This window comes from Emydura macquarii, unplaced genomic scaffold (genome assembly GCF_026122565.2).
Source record: "Emydura macquarii macquarii isolate MOO-44397 ecotype Brisbane River unplaced genomic scaffold, CSIRO-AGI_Emac_v2 contig_3530, whole genome shotgun sequence".
Taxonomy (NCBI): Eukaryota; Metazoa; Chordata; order Testudines; family Chelidae; genus Emydura; species Emydura macquarii.
In genome coordinates, this window is record NW_027133667.1 from 5,296,840 (window position 1) to 5,316,246 (window position 19,407).

The window sequence follows — 19,407 nt, forward strand, 5'->3', positions numbered from 1 at the left end:
CTTAGCTCCATCCTCCCTGGAACCCCCTTTCAGGTAGTAAATCCCTCCTCATTCTTCTCTTTTGCAGACTAAACAAGCCTAGTTCCCTCAGCCTCTCCTCATAAGTCTTGTGCTCCAGCCCCTTAATCATTTTTGTTGCCCTCCGCTGGACTCTCTCCAACTTGTCCACATCCTTTTTGTAGTGGGGGGCCCAAAACTGGACACAATACTCCAAATGCGGCCTCACCAATGCCGAATAGAGGGGAATAATCACGTCCCACGATCAGATATTGGATCAGATGGTCTGTCTAGTTCAGTATCCTCGACAGTGGTCAGCACCGGATACTTCAGAGGAAGGTGTAAATGCCCTGCAGTAAACAGTTGTGGAATAACCTCCTCCTGAGCCCCAGTAAATAGAGAGAGGTTTAAATCCTGAAGTATGAGGATTTATATCCCTTCCAAAATTCCATTTAAAATATTTACTCCTAGAACTCTGATGATCTCATTATCCATGTAAGTGTCCAGTCTTTTCCTGAATCCTGCCACGCTCCCAGCCTCAGTGATTTCTTCTTGCAATGAGTTCTGCAGGCTAATTGTGTGTTCTGTAAAAAAAGTATTTCCTTTTTTCATCCTTGAATTTGTCATTTTTCAATTACATTGAATTTCCCTCCATTCTGATGTTATGAGCGGGTGAATAGAAACTCCTGATCTACTTTCTTTAAACGTTTATTATTTTATATACTCTTATCATGTTCTCTCTTGTGTGCCTTCTCTTTCTGCTAAATAGTCAGTCTTTTCAACCTCTCTTCATAAGAATTTTTCTGTGCTTCTAATATTTCTTGTTACTCTTCCTTGACTTCTCCTATATTATTGCTAAATCCTTTTTGAGATGAGTTGACTGAACTGAACGCAGCATTTCAGGTGAGGGCCTGAAATGTATATAAACAATGGCATTTAATATTCTCTTTATTATTCACCATCCCATTCACTATGCATCTTTTTTTTAATAACCACTTCTATGCATTGAACAGAGGTCTTCACTGAGTGGTCCACAATGATACCCAGGTCTTTTCTTCGGATTTGTGCAGTTAATTTAGAACCCAGAAAGATGTACTGATAAATTATTTCTTCCAATGTGCAATACTTTGAATTTGTTAGCGCAGACATAACCAAGCTAATGGAATGGGACAGATGAAATTCACTCTCAAATTTCTCATAGTTGTCTCCAATCTGACTGACAATAATTTTGTGTTATCTGCAAATGTTGCTACCTTATTGTTTATCCTCTTTTCCAGCTCATTAATAATTATATTGAACAACATTGGTCCTAGGATGGAATCTTGCGTCTTCCTGTTGTTAACCTGAATATTCTCTTGGCCCTTTTGCAGAATGATTGTTTTTCTGCAAGATTGATCTTTGTATTGCAAGAAGGAAAAATGCATATAAAGAGGGAGAAAAAATAAATGTTGAAGACTTCCCTTTAGCTGTTCCACAGGGAGATATATATTTTGTTTTTTCTGGGAACCTGTGTGAGCTCCAACAAAATCTCTGCTGAGCTAAATCAGTAGAGCTACTTATTAACCTCAGGAAAGAATGCCTGCTTGGGAGACTGGTGACATGGGCTTTTGTTCCATTTTATACATTTTCTTCATTATTAATCAGTAGTTGTGGAAAGGCCTTAAAATGGTCTGTAAGCAGTGTTCAATCTGTCATTGTCTGATGGTGGAATTTAATTAATTTAGACACAAATTTTAGAGCTTGGAAAACTTGTTTCAAATGCACCTATATTTCATCCTCACCAGAAATTGATCCACCTCAGTCCTCTTTCTTTGCTTGGTACTGCATAGCTGCCAAATTTAAGCTTTGATTGTAGCCTGGGACATGCCCTTTCAATCTTCACTGCTTGAAGATGGAGGGATCTCAAAGAAACTCGGCTGACTTTTAGCAAGAAAACCAACTGAATCAGAACCCACTTAATTTTCTGATAGGCACTTGCCTTTGTAAGTTTGTTGGGGATCTACCATATCTGATGATAATGCCTTGGTCCTGGGTTGATGTGTCAAGATATGATGACCCTACTATAGCCCAGAATGAAAAATTGGACACATTCTTGAATTTGGTGCATTTTGATTGGGAAGTTGTTAGCACTGGAATTGTGACAATGGTGTCCTAGATGCCATTGTTTGTGTGTCTATTACACAAATGAGGCCATGAGAAAACATGTCATAGGCTGAGAGAGATAAAGGAATAATTTTATCATGGAATCCCAGCAGAGGCAACTGAATCTTCTGAAGCACGTACAGTCACACATTCTAACCAATGTCTGCTGTGCAGAGGTGTTCAAGGTCTTCCTAAACTATACTGATAGATATGAAGGAGTCAGACACTTCTGGTGGCAACCTGTGCTGGTGAGTGGAAAGCACTGCCAACAAACTCCATCTGCCGTACTTCATTGTCACCCAAACTTGACTGATGATTGTTCAGATTCCAGCTGATCAGACAGTAAACAAATGAGTTATTGTCAAATTTCAGAAAGTATTTTTCCCTTGTTTCCTCAGAGGGGAAGAATTTATTTTTACTGAGTTTGGTGGTTTCAGTGGTGATCTCTCTCTTTTTCTCTGCCTCTCACATTTCCTGTCTTCCATCTCTCTTTCCCTCTCAGATTTGTGGCAGCTTGTTCTTTTGATTAAACTAATATGAGATTGAATCATCAGTATGTATCTCTTATCTGGCCATTCTGCAATGTAGCCATCTTTCTGTCTAACTCCATTATTTTCCCCCTCTGACTTTTTTTACACATATTTTCATCTTCTTCCCGTCTTTCTTCTTTGGACCCTTTTCATGTATCTGATCTGAATTACCATGCTCTGACTCCACTCAGTCTCTTTGGCCGGGGTGACCAATTATTATTGCTCATGGTCCAAATACGGTTCACCAATTTGTATTTATAGCCTGCTGCCACTCTCATCTTTAATACCAGGGTGTAGCCTGAGGAAGATTTCATATCCCAGCATCCAATATTCCAGAAGGTTGCTTGGATCAACATGCTATGAACATTGAATTCTGTTACCTTAAATCCCTGTGGGCTTCCATATTACAGGGCGAAGGTGACTGCAGTCTGCTCCGGTAAAGCAGATTAAGTGCAGCCCTAGGGCTGCTGGCAAGTTGTCAGTGCAATTCCCTCTTTTTCGCAAAGTGCAGGTGTCTGGACCCCGGAGAGAATATAATCCTCTTTGTATTCTTGCGTATTTAATGTCAACTGGGCATCTTGCATAGGGTTTACAATACTAATGCTAATGCTCTTCAGTACATAGTGTGTTTTATCTAAGAATCTTTACAGACAACAATTAGCTAATGCTCACAACACCCCTGGGAGTTAGGGAAGTACTATGATCCCCACTGTGGAGCAGCATGATAACTGAGATTAGAAATTACTTGTCCGAGGTCACAGACTGAATCAGTGACAGATCCAGGTACAGAATCAAGAACAATTGACACAGTTCTATACTCTGAGCAGTGGCTGCTGCTTTCTTTTGTTTCCAGTCCCTATGTTTATTAACACAGGATGATTTTTCAGGTTAAAGGTGGTGTATCTCTGTCTCCATTGTAATATTTGATTTGGCGCTAGCAATCTGAGCATATTCAAGATAGCGATGTTTGGTTTATTCTCAGGCTGCTTGACAGGAAGTTGCTTTACATATTCCTTTAGGAGATGCCAAAATAGATAGCTGGACCATGTTGAGCAGATATATCAGCAATCAGATGAGCTGCCGGCCTCCTTGCTTTGCTGGAGATACAAGGTGTGGGAGGTAATATCTTTTATTGAACCAACTTCTGTTGGTGAAAGAGCTTTCGAGCTACAGAGAGCTCTTCTTCAGGTCCTCCTTGCTATGCTATCAGGGTGGACTGCCATCTGGAAGCAAAATATACCAGGTGCCTATTGCCATAATACATTGGACACCATAGTAGGAGACTGATATCCAGCTGTAGAGAGGATGTATTGCTGACCCTTGTGTCACCAGAGCAGACTTTCTGCTATCTGGGCAGAATGTCTTGGCTGCCAGTTAGTGGCAGGAGCTGACTGTGATGTTGTCTGAATAGATCACTGGCCTGATATACAACTACTTATTGCTCAAACAGACTGGTTGCCATACCGCCACAAAGGACCACCTGACTGACTCTGTTAGGGAAGTGGATGACCTGCCATGTTGGTAGATTGGCCTGTGTGTTCTGTACTGTGCCCTCTCCCATTACAAAGGATGGAATATATATCCCCTCTTCTGAGGGGGGAAAAATCAAAGCTGCTGAAGTCACATGATTTGGCATCACAATCCTGGCTCCTTCTCCCACTATAAATTCCAGGACTCCCAGCTTTTAATGTAAGTCATTAGTCATGCATACATGCGGCTAGCATGCTAATAAGTATTATGGAACAGAATGATAGGTTGCTGCTCAAACTAATGAGATCTAAAAATGAGGGATTTTCTCACTTTAGGCGAATGGCTGTGACAGTGAAACAGAAAAGGAAAAAGCATAACTGTGGGGCTCTTCCAAACCTTGGCATTGGTTTCCTCAAAAATGGCTCCCCTCCTCTGAGGGAGGAACGTCTCTTTTCATTCCAGCTATGTAGGTGCCATACAAGGGCTGGAAAACACAGCCCTTGGAGTCTTACAGGGATGCACAAACTGATCTTCCCTCTTTATCAGCAATATATGCGGATGGGACCTGCAGGGCCTGGTATTTATTATTTCTGTTCAACAGACCCAAACTGAGATCCGGCTCTCATTGTGTGAGGTACAAGAATATGTCTAGCCTGTCATCAGGATTGATTGTGATTGTGGCACGTGTGGACATCCCCAAGCCAGATTTGATCTAGCTAGATCAAAGCTAGTTCGAGTAACAATAGCAGTGAAGCCACAGTGGGATGGGCCATTCCTGTCCACCTGGGACCCCGGCCACTTTCTCAAGCGGCTAGCCTGTGCCGCAGCCCACACTGCCATGGCTTCACTGCTCTTGTTAGTGGAGCTAGCTTTGCTCTAGCTAAAGTTAGCTCGGGTATGTCTGCACGTGCTCCAATCACCCTTCCCAACTGCAGTGTATACATACCCAAAGTGAGAGAGAGTTGCTGCCCTGAAGAGTTTATGGTCTAAAGAGCTGAGGCAGACAAAACGCAGCAGCCCCGAGAGGTCAGGTGACTTTCCCAAGGTAAGTGGCAGAACCAGGATTAGAATCAAGGTCTCCTACCCCAGGAGCTCAAAATCTCATAGTCTCAGATGTTTCACAACCCAGTAGAGGCTTTTTGAATAACTCTCTAAACTTCCTGGAATGCCGAGTTTCAGCATTTTTTCATCCCCCGGTTTGTATGTCTGATTCCTTTTAGTGTGCTGCCCCAAATGGTGAAAAAGACTAAATGTCATATGGCTGCAGAAAAACCCTTTGGGTCTCCGTTAGCGCTAATGCAAAACTTCGTGCATGGAAAGTTGTAAACAGTCTGAGTGTCTTGATGCTTTTACATGCTCATGGCCTCATTCTCCTTGCTTTCAGTGGCACATACAGCCTGCTTTGGCATTCATCAGTGCCATTCAGCAGTGAAAGGGCCTGACACTGTGGGACTTACTGAGATAAAAGATATGCCATCAGCAAATGTTTACACACATTACCATTCCAAGCAGTGAGAGAGTTCCCGTTCCTCCTTTCTCTTTCTTTCTTCCTTTCTATCCTTCCTTCCTTTGCCGTTCTTTCTCTCTCCATCTCCTCCTCTCTGTCTCTTCTTCTTGTCACAGAAGTCTTGAAGGCAGCAGCTTGGAGTGTGTATCGGTGATAAAAGCAGAGCCTGTGTCTTTAGCGCACAGCACAGATATAATCCGTGGGCAGATACAGCGAGCATGGCAGAGAAATGCACACAGCCCTTTAACAAATATTCTTTCCCTAGTTTCAGTAAATCACAAGCAAATTATTTTCTGTTAAATTGCCATTTACTAATCTTGGGTAGTAGCTTAACAGGTAGGCTGCCAACTGGCCGTTTTTCTACATGCACATTTATGTATAATACTCTAGAGAAATGCTTTTGGTTGTTGAGCAGTATCCCATTGGTGTGTGAAGACAGAGAGTGAAACCTGAGAATAACACATTGCCCTGGGTCCGCACATGCGCTCTGCCACTGGCATTAGTGAGAGTTCCTGTGAGCCTCAAAGTCAGGAATTTTGTGGCGTAAATCCTGCTAGGTGCTTGGTGGGGATTCAGCATGGCTCTGGTCAGGGCTTTCCTTCCTTCTGATTCTCATCAATCACTGAATGTTTCTTGCAGGTACAGCTGGAAGGGCTCCAGCTGTGTTGCCAACTCTAACAATTTTATCACAAGTCTTATGATATTTGGTATTTTTAAAAGCCCTAGCTCCTGGAGTCAGGTGATTATATGAAAATCTCAGCTTTCATTTGAAAAGAAAAGGAAGCTCCTATCCTTTGTGAATGTGGAAAAAAAGCCTGGAAGTGTGACCAAGCATAACCCCAATGGCTTAAAAATTAGAATGTAAAGAAAAGGAATCCCAAATTGTTATTGTTGTTATTATTAAATCTCATGATTTCAAAGCCAATCTCGTGGTTTTCAAATAAAAAAGATTTACATGCTTTATTGCATTCTGCTGAGTAAAACGTGGCTTATTCTTAAAGATTCTGACATGCATAGAAAGTGTGCTGCTATCAAATGATGGTGGTTGCTAAATAAGGGACTGAACCTGCTGCCAATGAAATCAATGAAAATTTTATCAATGGCTGTTGTGGGAACCAGATCAGACTCCTGATGGCTTATGTTAAACTCATAGACTTTAAAGTCAAAAGGGACCATTGTGATCATCTAGTCTGACCTCCTGCACATTGCAGGCCACAGAATCTCACTCACTGACCTCTGTTCTAATCAAAGACAGTCCCTGATCCTTCAACCCTTACTCAAGTGAGTAATCCTTATGCATGGGACTATTCTGATGAGTAAGGACTGCTGGTGTGATTAATAGTTGCAGGATTAAACCCATATACAGCCACACAATTCACTCCTCCTGAGGTGTATTTGTAGGCAGTGCAAGGATAGGCTCTTTCTTCATTTGAAGGAAATGCTTTGGGTTCCAGCAATTTTGGCTATTTTGTTGTGAAGTACTCTTGATTGCCATTCTGTGTGTGTATTGCCAGTTATTCTGAACTCTGTCTCTGCATGTGTACTGTCCTGTATTCTGGCTTCTAGTTGGGTGGAGTGTTTGGCATAGTATTGTGACTTCCAGCTGGACAGGGGCATTGGTATAATTTCAGAAACGATTGGGGGGGAGGGGGAAGGGAAAACGTGGTGTCAGGTTTTAAATATACACTTTTTGCTAAACATCCAGACAAAATGTTAATTACTAGGCCTGGGTGAATAACTGACTTTTTTGGTTTGCTGCCTGTTCCGGGAAAAAAAATCTGTTTGGGTTGACCTAAAACAATTTTTTCTTTAATTTTTCAGTGAACCAAAGAATTGGGAAAGTACATAATTTTGGATGGAACTAAATGTTTCATTTTCACGCATTTAAAAACTTTAAAAACTCTTTTAATACAATTGATGTACCTTTCCAAATGAAAGTTGTTTCGAATAAAAAAAAATGGGAAGGTTTCATTTTGAAAATGTTGCCTCAAAACGTGTCAACAATTTTTTTTTTTAATTTTTATTTTTTTTTCAACTGACACTGTTTTGGTGGACCCAAATTTGCTTTTTGCGGTGGAAAAAATAATTAGTTTGAAAATTTACCCTACTTGGATTTAGTTAAAATAATTGGGGCCAGACCTGGCCCTTTCTGCTGCTCCAGTGATGCAAAGAGAGTGTAAAGCGGCCCTAATTGGGCAGCTAAGGGTTCCCCTGATATGAGGGGATCCCCATAGAGATGCTGAAACAGTCTTCACGCTCCCTCCCCTGGCTCCCCAGCGTAGTGTGTTGGGGCATGGGTGGCCAAGAGGAGAGGGCAGGTCTGGGGTATTGCTGCATTCCAGCAAACCCTAGTCAGATTAATAACCCCTAGGGGAGAGCACAAACAGCCCCCTCTGCCATTCTGTGTGCTGAGTACAGCTTGACTGAATTGGAGACTCAAGCCCTTTATTTGTTAGCTTTTACCTTACTGGTGCCAATGACTTCTTTACTTGGGCTTACATACCAGTGGTGACTGAGGTACCTTTAAGTGAATGTTGCAGTGGCTAAATTCAAGTTAGAATTACGTCAGAGTTGGTAGGCACCTGCATCTCATCTGTTCATAGCTCCTCATAACCGCTCCAGTTATTATAACTAACACATGTCAGGTGCACACACATTCCCCATGGCCCGCGTGCAGAGTCTGTGACTGCCTCTTTGCAAATATTGCATTAATTAAATAGAAAAGCTACAGGTGCCTGCTGTTACACAGGGCACTTGCGGATCGGGCAGCATTCTATGAGGGCGGTCAGCACTCCCAGTGCTGCCTCCTTTAGCATCTCTCAATTCAGTGCTGTGCAGCAGGGAGATCAGGCTGCCTCGCGGGGATGGTTAGCATTGGCCACAGCAGTGCAGTGATGCTTCCATCGCAAAGGCTCATTATCGCTGGATACAGCTTGAGGGATGCCTGCAGAAGGCAGGCTGAGACCACATTAGAAAGCCTGCTAGGGAATGAAAGTCCCCACCTCGTGTGCTGAAGTGAAGATCTTGCATCCAGTCTGTGCCAAGGTGAATCAGACACAGATGGCTTCTCATGCCTGGGATAGGAACATGAAAAAGTGGCTTATCAGATACAGTATATCCAGTGGAGCTTTCCCCTGCTTCCTCTTGTATATTTGCTCAGCAGATACAGGGAAATGGGAGTGTAGAGGTTTCAGATAACTTGCTATTGCCCTGTCAGCTAGTCAAGGCTTCCTGAGAAGGGGTCAGCCCTGGCACTGCTAGCATTGTGACCCTTCAGTCACATCAGACTACCACAGGAAGGAAACTGTGTGGCCCCCTAAGCGGACTTGCTACTGTACAACCCAAATTACTTGTCCAGTGTTGAATGAGGGGGAGAAGGAGGATGGACATGAGCGTCGCACAGCTGCATAGCCGCGGGTTGAATAGTGGGAAAGATGAATCCAATACAATCCAAAGCAGCTTCCCAACTTAACTGTGGAGATGCTACAATCTATAATCTCTGCAACAGGAGCATAGCTGCTGTGAACAGACATGAGCAGTGGTAACCAGGAGGGCCTGAATACGCAGACCAACATAGTCAAACCTGAGTGCAGAGCGCCTACATGGGGTGGGGAGAGGGTATACTTTACCGGGGCCCGGAGGCCCTGGAGGGCTCAGCCCAGGCTGCAACCCCCATTATCATGAGGAAAAAAATGTTCACGGCTCATGAGATTATATGTATAGGATGAGGGATTGTGGTATGTGTGTGGGAGGGGGCCCGTGTTAAACATTTGCACTGGGCCCAAAAAAATTATGCTTGGGCCCTGCCTGAGTGCCTAAAATTAGGCTCCTAAATCCATGTTTAGGCATCAGGGGTGGGATTTTTCAAGTGAGCTTAAGGCCTGGTCTACACAGTTTATGTGCTAGTATAACATTCAATTAGGGGTGTGACTTTTTTTTTTTTTTTTAAACGGATACATTTATACAAGTACAACCCTTAGCATGTACAGTTATATTGATATAAATGTGCTTTATATTGGTATAGCCTTTCCCCTTCTCATGTGAGAATAGGGGCTTGTCTACACTGAAGCACTACAGCTGCAGCAACACCACTGTAGCATTTTTAGTGTAGACGAGCCCTTAGTTCATTCTGTGGGGTGGAAAGGGAGGTGAAGTGAAAAACGGATGCTGGAGCTTTGTGGACTTCACCGTCTTCTATTTTTTCCTGAGGTTGGCTCCTCAATTTAGCTCCAGCAATCAAGCAATAGGAGAGAGGTTCCCCCTGTGATCTTCCTGCTCAAGATACTTTGGGCCAGATCCTGAGCTGGTGTAAAACAGTGTAGCTTCATTGACTTGCATAGAACTATGCAGATTTATCTTCGCGGATGATTGCCAGATCATCAAGTTTAATGATCCAATCAGAGAGTCGTCATGCCCAGCATCAGATTCAGGACTCTCATGTGCTATTGAAGAACACTAACCAAATGGCCACCTCACCAACTCCTGGTGTGGAGGCTGATATTTGGCCTCTAATTTCAACATGGAATTTTTTTCTTATAAAGGGAAGTGACAGTGTGATGTGATGGAGAATGATGCCTAGTGGTTAAAGCAGGTCCGACAGCCATGACTCTTGAGTTGTGTTCTGCCACTACTTGCTGTGTGATCTGGGCAAGAAGCTTAACTGTGCCATTCTTTAGTTTCCTCATATGTATGTTGGGTGTAATACATACGATACTGTTCTTCACAGTGGCATGGTGAGGATTAAGTAATGTTTGCAGAGAGGCTTGTGATCCTCCAATGAAAGATGATGTACAAGTGTAGTAAGTGTCATGTTGTCTGGAGTGGCTCACGACCGAGAGTGCCAACCTCAGGGCAGACTGTCAAAAGCAGGGTAGACACCTCAAACTGGTTGTATGTTCTCTAATTGGATTTCCCCAACCCAGAAACAAATGTGAAATCCCAAAGTTCTACTACAATAGTCTTATAATGGAGTCACAGCCAGTCCACTTAGACACGCCACTCTGTCTTGCCAGCCAGGCAAGCTGGACTATCTGCTAAATCAGTGTTTCTCAACCTGGGGGTTTAGAGGGGTCGCAAGTGCAGAGCTGGTATTGGGGGTGGCAAGAAAGGCAATTGCCTGGAGCCACAGGGGCGCCATGAAACTAAGTTACATGCCTCAGCCCCATGGGGGGTGGGACTCAGGCTTCAGGGGTAGAGTAGTTTGGAAAGGTTAAGAACCACTGTGCTAAATGGTCACTTACACCAAAAATCACAAAATATTCATGTTCCTTCCAGTTCCAAGAGACCAATTACTTACCCTAGATCAATTTGTACCTTAGATATCACACCAAAGACAATGCTGGTAGCCAATCCTGTAAGAAACTAACTAAAGGTTTATTAACTAGGAAAAAGAAATAAGAGCATTATTTACAGGTCAAAGCAAGCAAGCATATATACACAAATGAGTCTCAGTCTGTGATTCAGAAGGTGACTCAGTTATAGTAATCGGTCAATTCAGAATGCTAACCCATGCCAAGCAGTATAGGGATCTCTTTGCTTACATTTTAGAATCTTTGCCCCTCAGAATCCAGATAGCATAAAAGGGATTCAGTTTCTCCTTGTCAGGGATTTTTATCCCCTACACTCCAGAATCCAAAACTGATGGGATGAGTTCATGCATAGGTCTCTCCTTCCTGCAAGCGTTTTATATAAGTCTAAACACATTCTAGCCAATGGCTAGCTGCTCTTCTGGTGGCAGGGGCTGACTGCCCCTGGCCACCCGCTGCTCCGAGGCCCCCAGGGACCTCTCTCTGACAGCCTCTGGGGCCACCCCCTGGCCCGCTGCTCTTGCCACTGCTGCCCCGTTGCAGCTGGCCCAGAAGTGTGCGGCTGGCCCCAGGGCCTGCTGCTTGGGCAGCCCTGAAGTCAGCCACACTGGCTGCTGCAGCTGCAGAAGTCACGGAGGTCACGGAAAATCACAGAATCCGTGACTTCTGTGACCTCTGTGACAGACTTGCAGCTTTATCCATATCCATTGGCCATACAGCCTTATTCATACCCCTTATCCAAAACCCTGGGTAACTACGGCCCGAGCCAACAGGGGATGCATTTTGTGTCTGAGCTTGGACTGGATTTGAAATGTACATGGGTGCTGTTCTGAACAAAAAGGGGAAACACTGGCAGAACAGGGGCCAGAGAAGCAAGAGAGCTTTCTCACCTCCCTTTGGAGTCGCTCTCACATTCAGAGAAAGCCAAAGACTTACAATGAAACTGAAAGGAACGAGGGAGGGGTGTGTGTGCGCGCGCAAAGCTTTTTCTCCAGCTCTCCACTGAGCCGTGACCTGGTTTCTCCAAGAGCTGCCTGCTGTTTTCTTATTTTCTGAGCAAGTCCCTGAGACAATGCCTTGCATGCCAAACAGAGTCAGCCAACCAGATAGGAAAGGTTCCGAGTTGGAGACGCACTTCCTGATCCTTCCCTCTTTTATTTTTCTTTCCTGGCTCTGAAAGAACAGCTCTTGTGTCCATGACGGGAAAAAAGCTTCTCTTACCTGCCTGGGCACTGGGCTAAGTGTTCCTTTTGTAGTGTATTTCGATATTAATATTTTTCATTGTTGTCATCTTGACAGAACCCAAGAAGAAGAAAAAGGAAGGCAAGAAACAGGAGAAGATGCTGGATTAATAGAAGCCATGCTGGGCAGCAGGAGAAAGGGACATCAGCAAGCGTGATCAGTTAACAGTTTCATTTACATCTAGGCATTTTATCCTAAAATTATTTATAGCTTAATTATACACTAGGAGAAACACACACACACACACGCAATCCATTTTTTAAAATTTTACTCTAGTATTTTTTAATGTATAACCCTAACAACATTTTTAGAGGTCTGCAATAAAGAACTGTAATTTCATTCAGAAAATGATTTCTAATGTATATTGAAAAATGTGGAGTATTTTAAGGTATATTTTTCCCCCTCAAGTCTTAATTTAGGTTTTGATCCAGACACGTTTCTCCATGCAGGCAGAGCCCTGAGCCTATGGAAATCAGTGGGGCTGCATGGGAAACAGGAGTCTGCTCACATGCAGTAACGTGTAGGATTGAGGACTTAGGTCTGAAACAAGCAGGATTTTTTTTCTAGTCTTTTAACATTCTTGTTACAATGAGAGAGGTGTGGAAATTGTTCTGTTTGAGGGTGGGAGGAAAGACAAAAAGTTTGCTGACAAAAAGTAAGATTGGGGGTGGACAGTGAGTATTCAGTTCCAAATACTACTGTTTAAAATCTCATTGTTTCGACCACTGACACTTTATTGGCAACAAGAATGGCGAAATTCTGTCTCTGGGGTTGTAAAGTCCTCAATTTTCACAGTGTTGCACTCAGCTGAAAAAGTACTTGTCATGGTGAAACAACACCAAAACTCTCCTTTTGCTTTCATGAAAAATTCTAGACAGCAGAGACAAATATTTTCCTCTCTTTATGTGAAATCCTGAAAAAATATCTACCCCCTTCCCCAGCAGGCAAGAATATCCTTTTCAGACAGTCTCGATGGGAACATTGGGTTTTTGCCATATCCATCTCCCATTGATGTCAGTGGGAGTCTTCCTGTTGAATTAAAACTGGTTGAGAAATAGTATTTTCAGCAGAAAAATTTGAAATAAATTATTTAAAAAATTATAATGGAATTTTTCAGATTTTTCCAGAAAACAAAAATGGAAAAAATTTGTTTTTTGAAACAAAAAAATTAGTTTTTTCTTTCACCCTCTTATATTTTATCTCATTAGAAAAAGGGGAAAGTGAAAACCAAGTAAGGTTTTGTTTTTCATCAAAACTTGGAAAATTTCAGTCAAAAATTTTTTTCTGTGAAAATTTTCATTCAAGAAATAGTTTGTGGGGGAAAATGGTGATTGAAAAAAACCTGACCAGCCCTAATATTAATAGATATTGGATTGGTCCTTTTTTTGAGGGAAGGAAGGGGCTGATTTTTTCTTATTTTAGCCCACTATTTCAATTTCAATTGAGGCCCAGGGGAAAAAACATCTGTTATATGAGCTAAAGTGCTACCCAACTGGCTCCTGGAAGATCCCATAAAGAGCTGTGCTGGGGAGAAGATTGGTTTTTCACTCAAGACAATATTTAGATCAAAGGAGCTTAAGGAATTTCAGTGCCCAAATTCCATTGAATTTGCATATGAAAATCCCAGCCCTATAGTACAAGGGCTAGGATTGGGCTGCATAGCAAAGCAGGAATTTCTACAGGGAAGTCCTGTGGCCTGTGTTATGCTGCATATCATACTATCACAATGGTCCCCTCTGGACTTAAAATCTATGAATTGATGAGAACCAGTTCTATAGGCCTTAGTCGTGTCATCTCATCAATGCAGGCAGAGCCCTGTACCTGGGAGAAGCCCCGGTGACGTCAGTGGTGCTGCACTGGATGGAGGGGTCCACCTGAACAGCTCACACTACAGGATTGGGGCATGGCTTGTAGAAATGGTGGAGCTTCCTTTCCTCACACTAACCTTAGAGTGTCCTCCCTTCCCCCCAAAAAATAAACTTCAGGGCACGCCTTCACTGTGCTCACACTGGTCCTGAAATGGAGAGGATGCTTTTGGCTACGTCTTGTAAGGCCGTAATACTCAAACTGCTGTCTGTGGAGCCCCCTTTCATCCCCTGCAGACTGCAGGAGTGTGAGACACAAGCAGTGGGGGGCTCTGGTTGCTGGAAAGGAAGGTGGCTCCGGAAGGGAAGAGTTTCTTTCACTCAAAGGCCTGTCTACACACACACAAACGTACAGTGCTTAACTAAGGCTTGGGTTACACTTAAAACTTATACGAGCATAAGTACTTTGGCCAAGGTGTGAAAAAAACACCCCCTGGCTGATATAGCTATGCCGACAAAACCCGTAGTATGGAGGCAGCTATGCTGACAGGAAAGTGTTTCTGTCGGCATAGCTAATGTTATACGGAGAGATGGTGTTCTTATGTCAACAGGGGTTCTGCTGATCTATACTAGGGAGCTATGCCGTTGTAGCTATGCTGGCGTAGGCTTTGTAGTGGAGAGATGATAGCCTAAGGATGTGATGTTGCACTGATGTATTTAAACTGGTGCTGCTTTGCATATGGACACTCCTCCATCATTTTAAACTGTCTTACATTGGTTTAGCTTGCCTCCATTAAATGAGAAGCTGTCGGGAGTTGAGAATGCTGCAGACAGACAAGCCTGATTCTCGTCTGATATACACTGGGCTAGACTTTTTATAAAGAGGCTTGCTCCCCTTCTTCCCACTTGTAAGGGGTTAGAAGTGGATGTAAGTGTCCCCCAGGAACGGTTTCCATCTTCATAATATGGCCCCGAGGAAATGCTAAGTAACCCTAAAAATAACATGACCTCCTATTGACGCTCAAAACCAGTCGACAGCGATTAAGTGCCATGCTTTGGCTAGAGATGCATCTGATGCGAACCCTGGATTCAAAAACCTGCAAATTTGGGGACGTTTGGCTCTAGATTTTTTTATTTTGATAGCTGGCCCCCATTTCTCCAGTACATTGAACCAACCCCAAATGGCTTGGGGAAATTGGGATCTTGATTCAGATCCAGATTCTGTGGGTTGGGACCCTGTCTAGTTTTAACATTGCTTCTGACAGAAACACCCCATGCATACTAACACTGTGTCACCCGCCAATCAGGATTGTCTGATGTAGTGTCGTTCCTTCCAGTGCTACTCTTCAGGAATGGAGAGGGATGTTGCAATTTTAAGAACAATAAAAATCAGCAATCAGAACCAGCAGCTTGCTTGGGCCCGTGCTTGAGAATAGCTAGGTGCCAACTCAGAATCATCCTATTAACCCCACTTTTGTCCACGTCTCTTTCTCTCTGTGGAGCAGGATTGACGGGGAATTGGGTGGAAATTTGGCATCCATGCTTTCTTTGAATTGTGCATTAATTAAAACCGAACAAATATGGAGCATCACTAAAAACACAAATGACGTGCCTGGGAAATGAAGTCCCTCTGATCTGACCATTAGCAAGGAATGTAAAAAAGAAAGGAGTAATATGAGCAGCTTCTTGGCTGCAAGAATTCAAGTGGTGTTGAAGCGGTATGAGAAATCATAACATATTTACCTCACATTGGTGCATAGCTATTTCTTCATCCTTTGGCATCAGGTGATGGACAACTCAAATAAAGCATCGTGCATTAATTGGTAATGATCCAGGGTAGAATGAAAACAGTCATGTAACATGCAGTAGCCCACCACTAATCAGGCTGTTAGCCAGCGCTTAATTTGTAATGAAAGAGATGCTGGAGCTCAAGAAATTTGGGGTTCAAGCAATTTTTTTACTATCATAACTGATGTGTCAAGCCCAGAGGTACCAGGGCTGGCAAAATTTGGCACAAATTAAGCACTGCTCTTAGCCTGAATGTGGGCACAATCGATATTGCCAGTTTGTTTAGGGGAATACCTTCAAGAACTAGCAGATTACTTTGTTATTGTTACTAGGATTAAAAGCTTTTGGGGGGGGGGGGAGCGGGAAGAAGCTGTGCCCTTGTTCTGCAAATCCTGATTATCTCTGTGTGTAAGTATATTACACGGTTTGTGTCTTCTGAAGCGCTGCTGAAATTGCTTTGCACCCGACATCAACTTATGTAAAACTGCCAAGTTTCTTTTAGTGAAATATTGATCAGAGCTGGCATTTCAACACAAATCTCCCAGAGCCTTCCAGAGTGGGGGGGGGAAAGATGGGAAAGGGGAAGGGGACTATCCCTTTCCTTCTTTGAGCCCGGTGTGGCTTCCATGGTGTGGCTCCCGTGAGTCTGCAATAATTTTCCAGGAGTTGTTATCGCCAAAGGAGGATTCCCCCATTAAATTCTGATACAGTTGGAGGGTTTCCCTTTGAGCTCCTCCCAGACTTCTGAAGGCATTGCTGGGGATCCTCTCCAAACCTGAGAAAATGTTGGTTGGGGGGGTTCTCAGTTTGAACTTGCAGTAGTATGCTCGGGGTGTGGGAGGGAGGAAGAGCTCTTGTTGAGAGTGACCGAAGATCACCTCTGAATGCAGTCACAACCCTACCACTCCCTGCACCAGAAATCTCTAATTGGCCTTACCCAGCCCCTTCATCCCACAGCAGCACCAGCTGGTCACTGCACTCAAAAAATCTCTCGTTATTTCTTCTTCTGGGGCACAGAATTGTGGCATATCATGGATCATAGGGATGATTTTTTGACTATTTTGTGAGTCCTGCACAAAATTAAGTTAAGAATTAATAGGACCCCTGCAACTAGGAAGAGGCTTCCCAAATTAGATGGGCTTTGTCGGTGAGGCCTGTTCCTCACAAGTCTTCTTTGACTGGGGTCTTTCTGATAGATTGCAACACATCATATACAATGGAAAATTGGGGACTCCAATGTATGGGAGAACCACCTCAAACACAAAAGGCCCCTTTAAGCTGGGAAAACAGTGGAAAAAAAAGCCCACCTAAGCTGTCAGGGTAAAGGACTTCAGGGGTGGTCAGACACTGTTTATGGCATGAAGAAATAAAAACCCTTACTCATTCATGCACATTTTGATTTGGAGATGGGCTGGGTCTCTTGCTCCTAATAGTAGAAGGCTTGGAAATGCTGTTGGATCTGTGCCAGGATGACTGTGAGGAATCAAAAAGCATCTTGTTCTTCTACCACCTCCCTCCTCACTAACCTCCAAAAATTTCAACCTTGGCCCATGCCACCTTCATTCTGATTAATCTCCTAATCGTTGCAGGGGAAACCCTGACCTATAGTACTTTTCATATATCCTCCACCACTCCCTCTTTGTCTGAGATTGCAACAACGCTTTAGCACTAAGCCTTCCTATTGTTTTCCTTTGTCTATATAGCTCCTTAAAGCCAAAAGAGGGCCTGCATCCAATTGGTTTCTTCCAGTCATTGAATGCTGAATGAGCTGCCTATGTTGCAACTGTATCCACAGTTCTCTTATTAAATGTCTGACAAATTACTTCCTATTTTCAAAAGCAATTGCCCATATTTGGCCTGTGGTGAAGACCCAAGAGAGGAGTTCCCCAAACAAAGCCAGTTCAAAAGGATATTTAAAGTTCTAAACAGGGCAAGAGAAATTTGCATAGAGAAGGCCCCAGCTTTGAATTCCATGAGGTAAAGGTAAGAGAATTTATAGCCTATGCTTCCTACCCATAGTTACCATCCTGCAACTAATTATACAGCCTGAATCCCCTCATCCTAATCTGTCTGGCAACAAGGAACTATCTAGCTTCCCCCAGTGAATCGTTACACTTTCAATGTTGTAATTATGTGATTCATTCAGACGTTTCCTTTTGGAGGGGAATAGCTATGACTCTTAAGAGATTTTTTTTTTTTTGGTCATTGATGGTTCTTAACAGAAAAACAGGATTGTCCTAATGCTTAGAGCTAGAAATTGGCTAAAGGGGATGTTGCCAAGCAGGCAGAACAACTTTCTAGAAAGACGATGTTTATAGAAACTACAAAGAATGAATCCGTGACTCAAAATGTATCTTAAAAAAATTGTGGCACCATTAAAAAAAAAGTGAGGGGGACCCTTTTCTTTGTGTAATTAATTACACCAGGGCAAAGTGAGCATAATGACGTCACAAGCTGCAAGCCAGCAGAGATTCATGTCTATCTATTCTATTAATTTAGAGCTAAGAGCAGAAAAGCCAAGTACAAAACATTCTTCAAAACAAAGGCTAAGATCTCTGTCTCAGAGTGCTGGTCTCTTCTACCACCAGCAAGTAAAGGGAAAACCATAGTACCCTCCCATGTCCTTGCTGAAACTGCTTAGGAGAGGGATCCATTCAAGAGTGTTTGAACATAGGAACTGGGATGGTAGGGGGGTGGTTTATGTTGCTGCAAATAAAATAAAATAAAACCCTTACAATCCCTGTAGTTGGGATGTTAACAATGTAAAAAAGGAATGAACATTAAAATAACAAATTACAGGCTAAATATTGCGCTGGATGATTTTTCTAATTATGTACATAAAACCCTATCTTATGTGATGTATTCCCAGGGGTTCTTTCCTTTTCCTTTTCTCTTTCTGTTTTTTTATTTGTATATTGATTTTGTAAGCTAGCTGTGTGTTATCTTTTTGATATTTTTTAAACTTGTATGAAAGCCATATATACACATTGTAGTATGAAAGCATTAATCCTATACCATTCCTTTATGGTTCTCTTGGCTTGGCAGGATCGTGGCAGGTCCTAGACAATGTATATGTTCACTGACTGTATCAACGTAATTTACTTGCGCTTAGTGGAGATGAAGATGTTAAATAAACTAATCCACAGAGGTACCGGTGGTGTCATCATTCGCTTGTTGAACCAATGAGGGCCTTTGAAAGTCTCCTGAAAGAATTCTTTGGGTGGGGGGGAGTCTTCCTTTGTGGTGTCAGTTTGATGTCAGCCTCGGGGTGCTGCATATTTAATAACCCTTTTTCTGTAAAGAGTCTATTTGCAGCAAGAAGCCTGGCCAAGTAACAGAGATTGGCAGCTCCGTTGTAGTCATGGGCATTTAGACTGAAGTCTGTCTTCTCAAAATTCCCCCCCATTCCCCAGTCCTGTAAAAGGGAAACACTTTATTAATAAACTGACTTAAATGTCCAGAACACAGACACAACACTGAGACGGGAGCGGCGTTTGGAACCATGTTTCTCATGTTCTCAAATGAGAATATCATGCACTTCATCAAGAATGGTATCTTCGCCTCAGTCCTTGTCATGCACATCCCTGTGATGTGTTCTTGTATGTACTCCTTTTAGGAGC

At 43.0% G+C, this 19,407-nt stretch overlaps 1 protein-coding gene across 2 annotated transcripts in view; it reads left to right on the forward strand.

Annotated features, from left to right (window-relative positions):
* PTN (pleiotrophin) overlaps nt 1-18,938 on the forward strand; it is a 106,683-nt gene extending 87,745 nt beyond the window's left edge. For both annotated transcript variants that reach the window (XM_067536078.1, XM_067536079.1), the window contains exon 5: nt 12,252-18,938. In XM_067536078.1, coding sequence (XP_067392179.1) covers nt 12,252-12,304 — 53 coding nt within the window. In that variant the 3' untranslated portion in view covers nt 12,305-18,938. The remainder of the gene's footprint in view (nt 1-12,251) is intronic.
* The last annotated feature ends 469 nt before the right edge of the window (nt 18,939-19,407 follow it).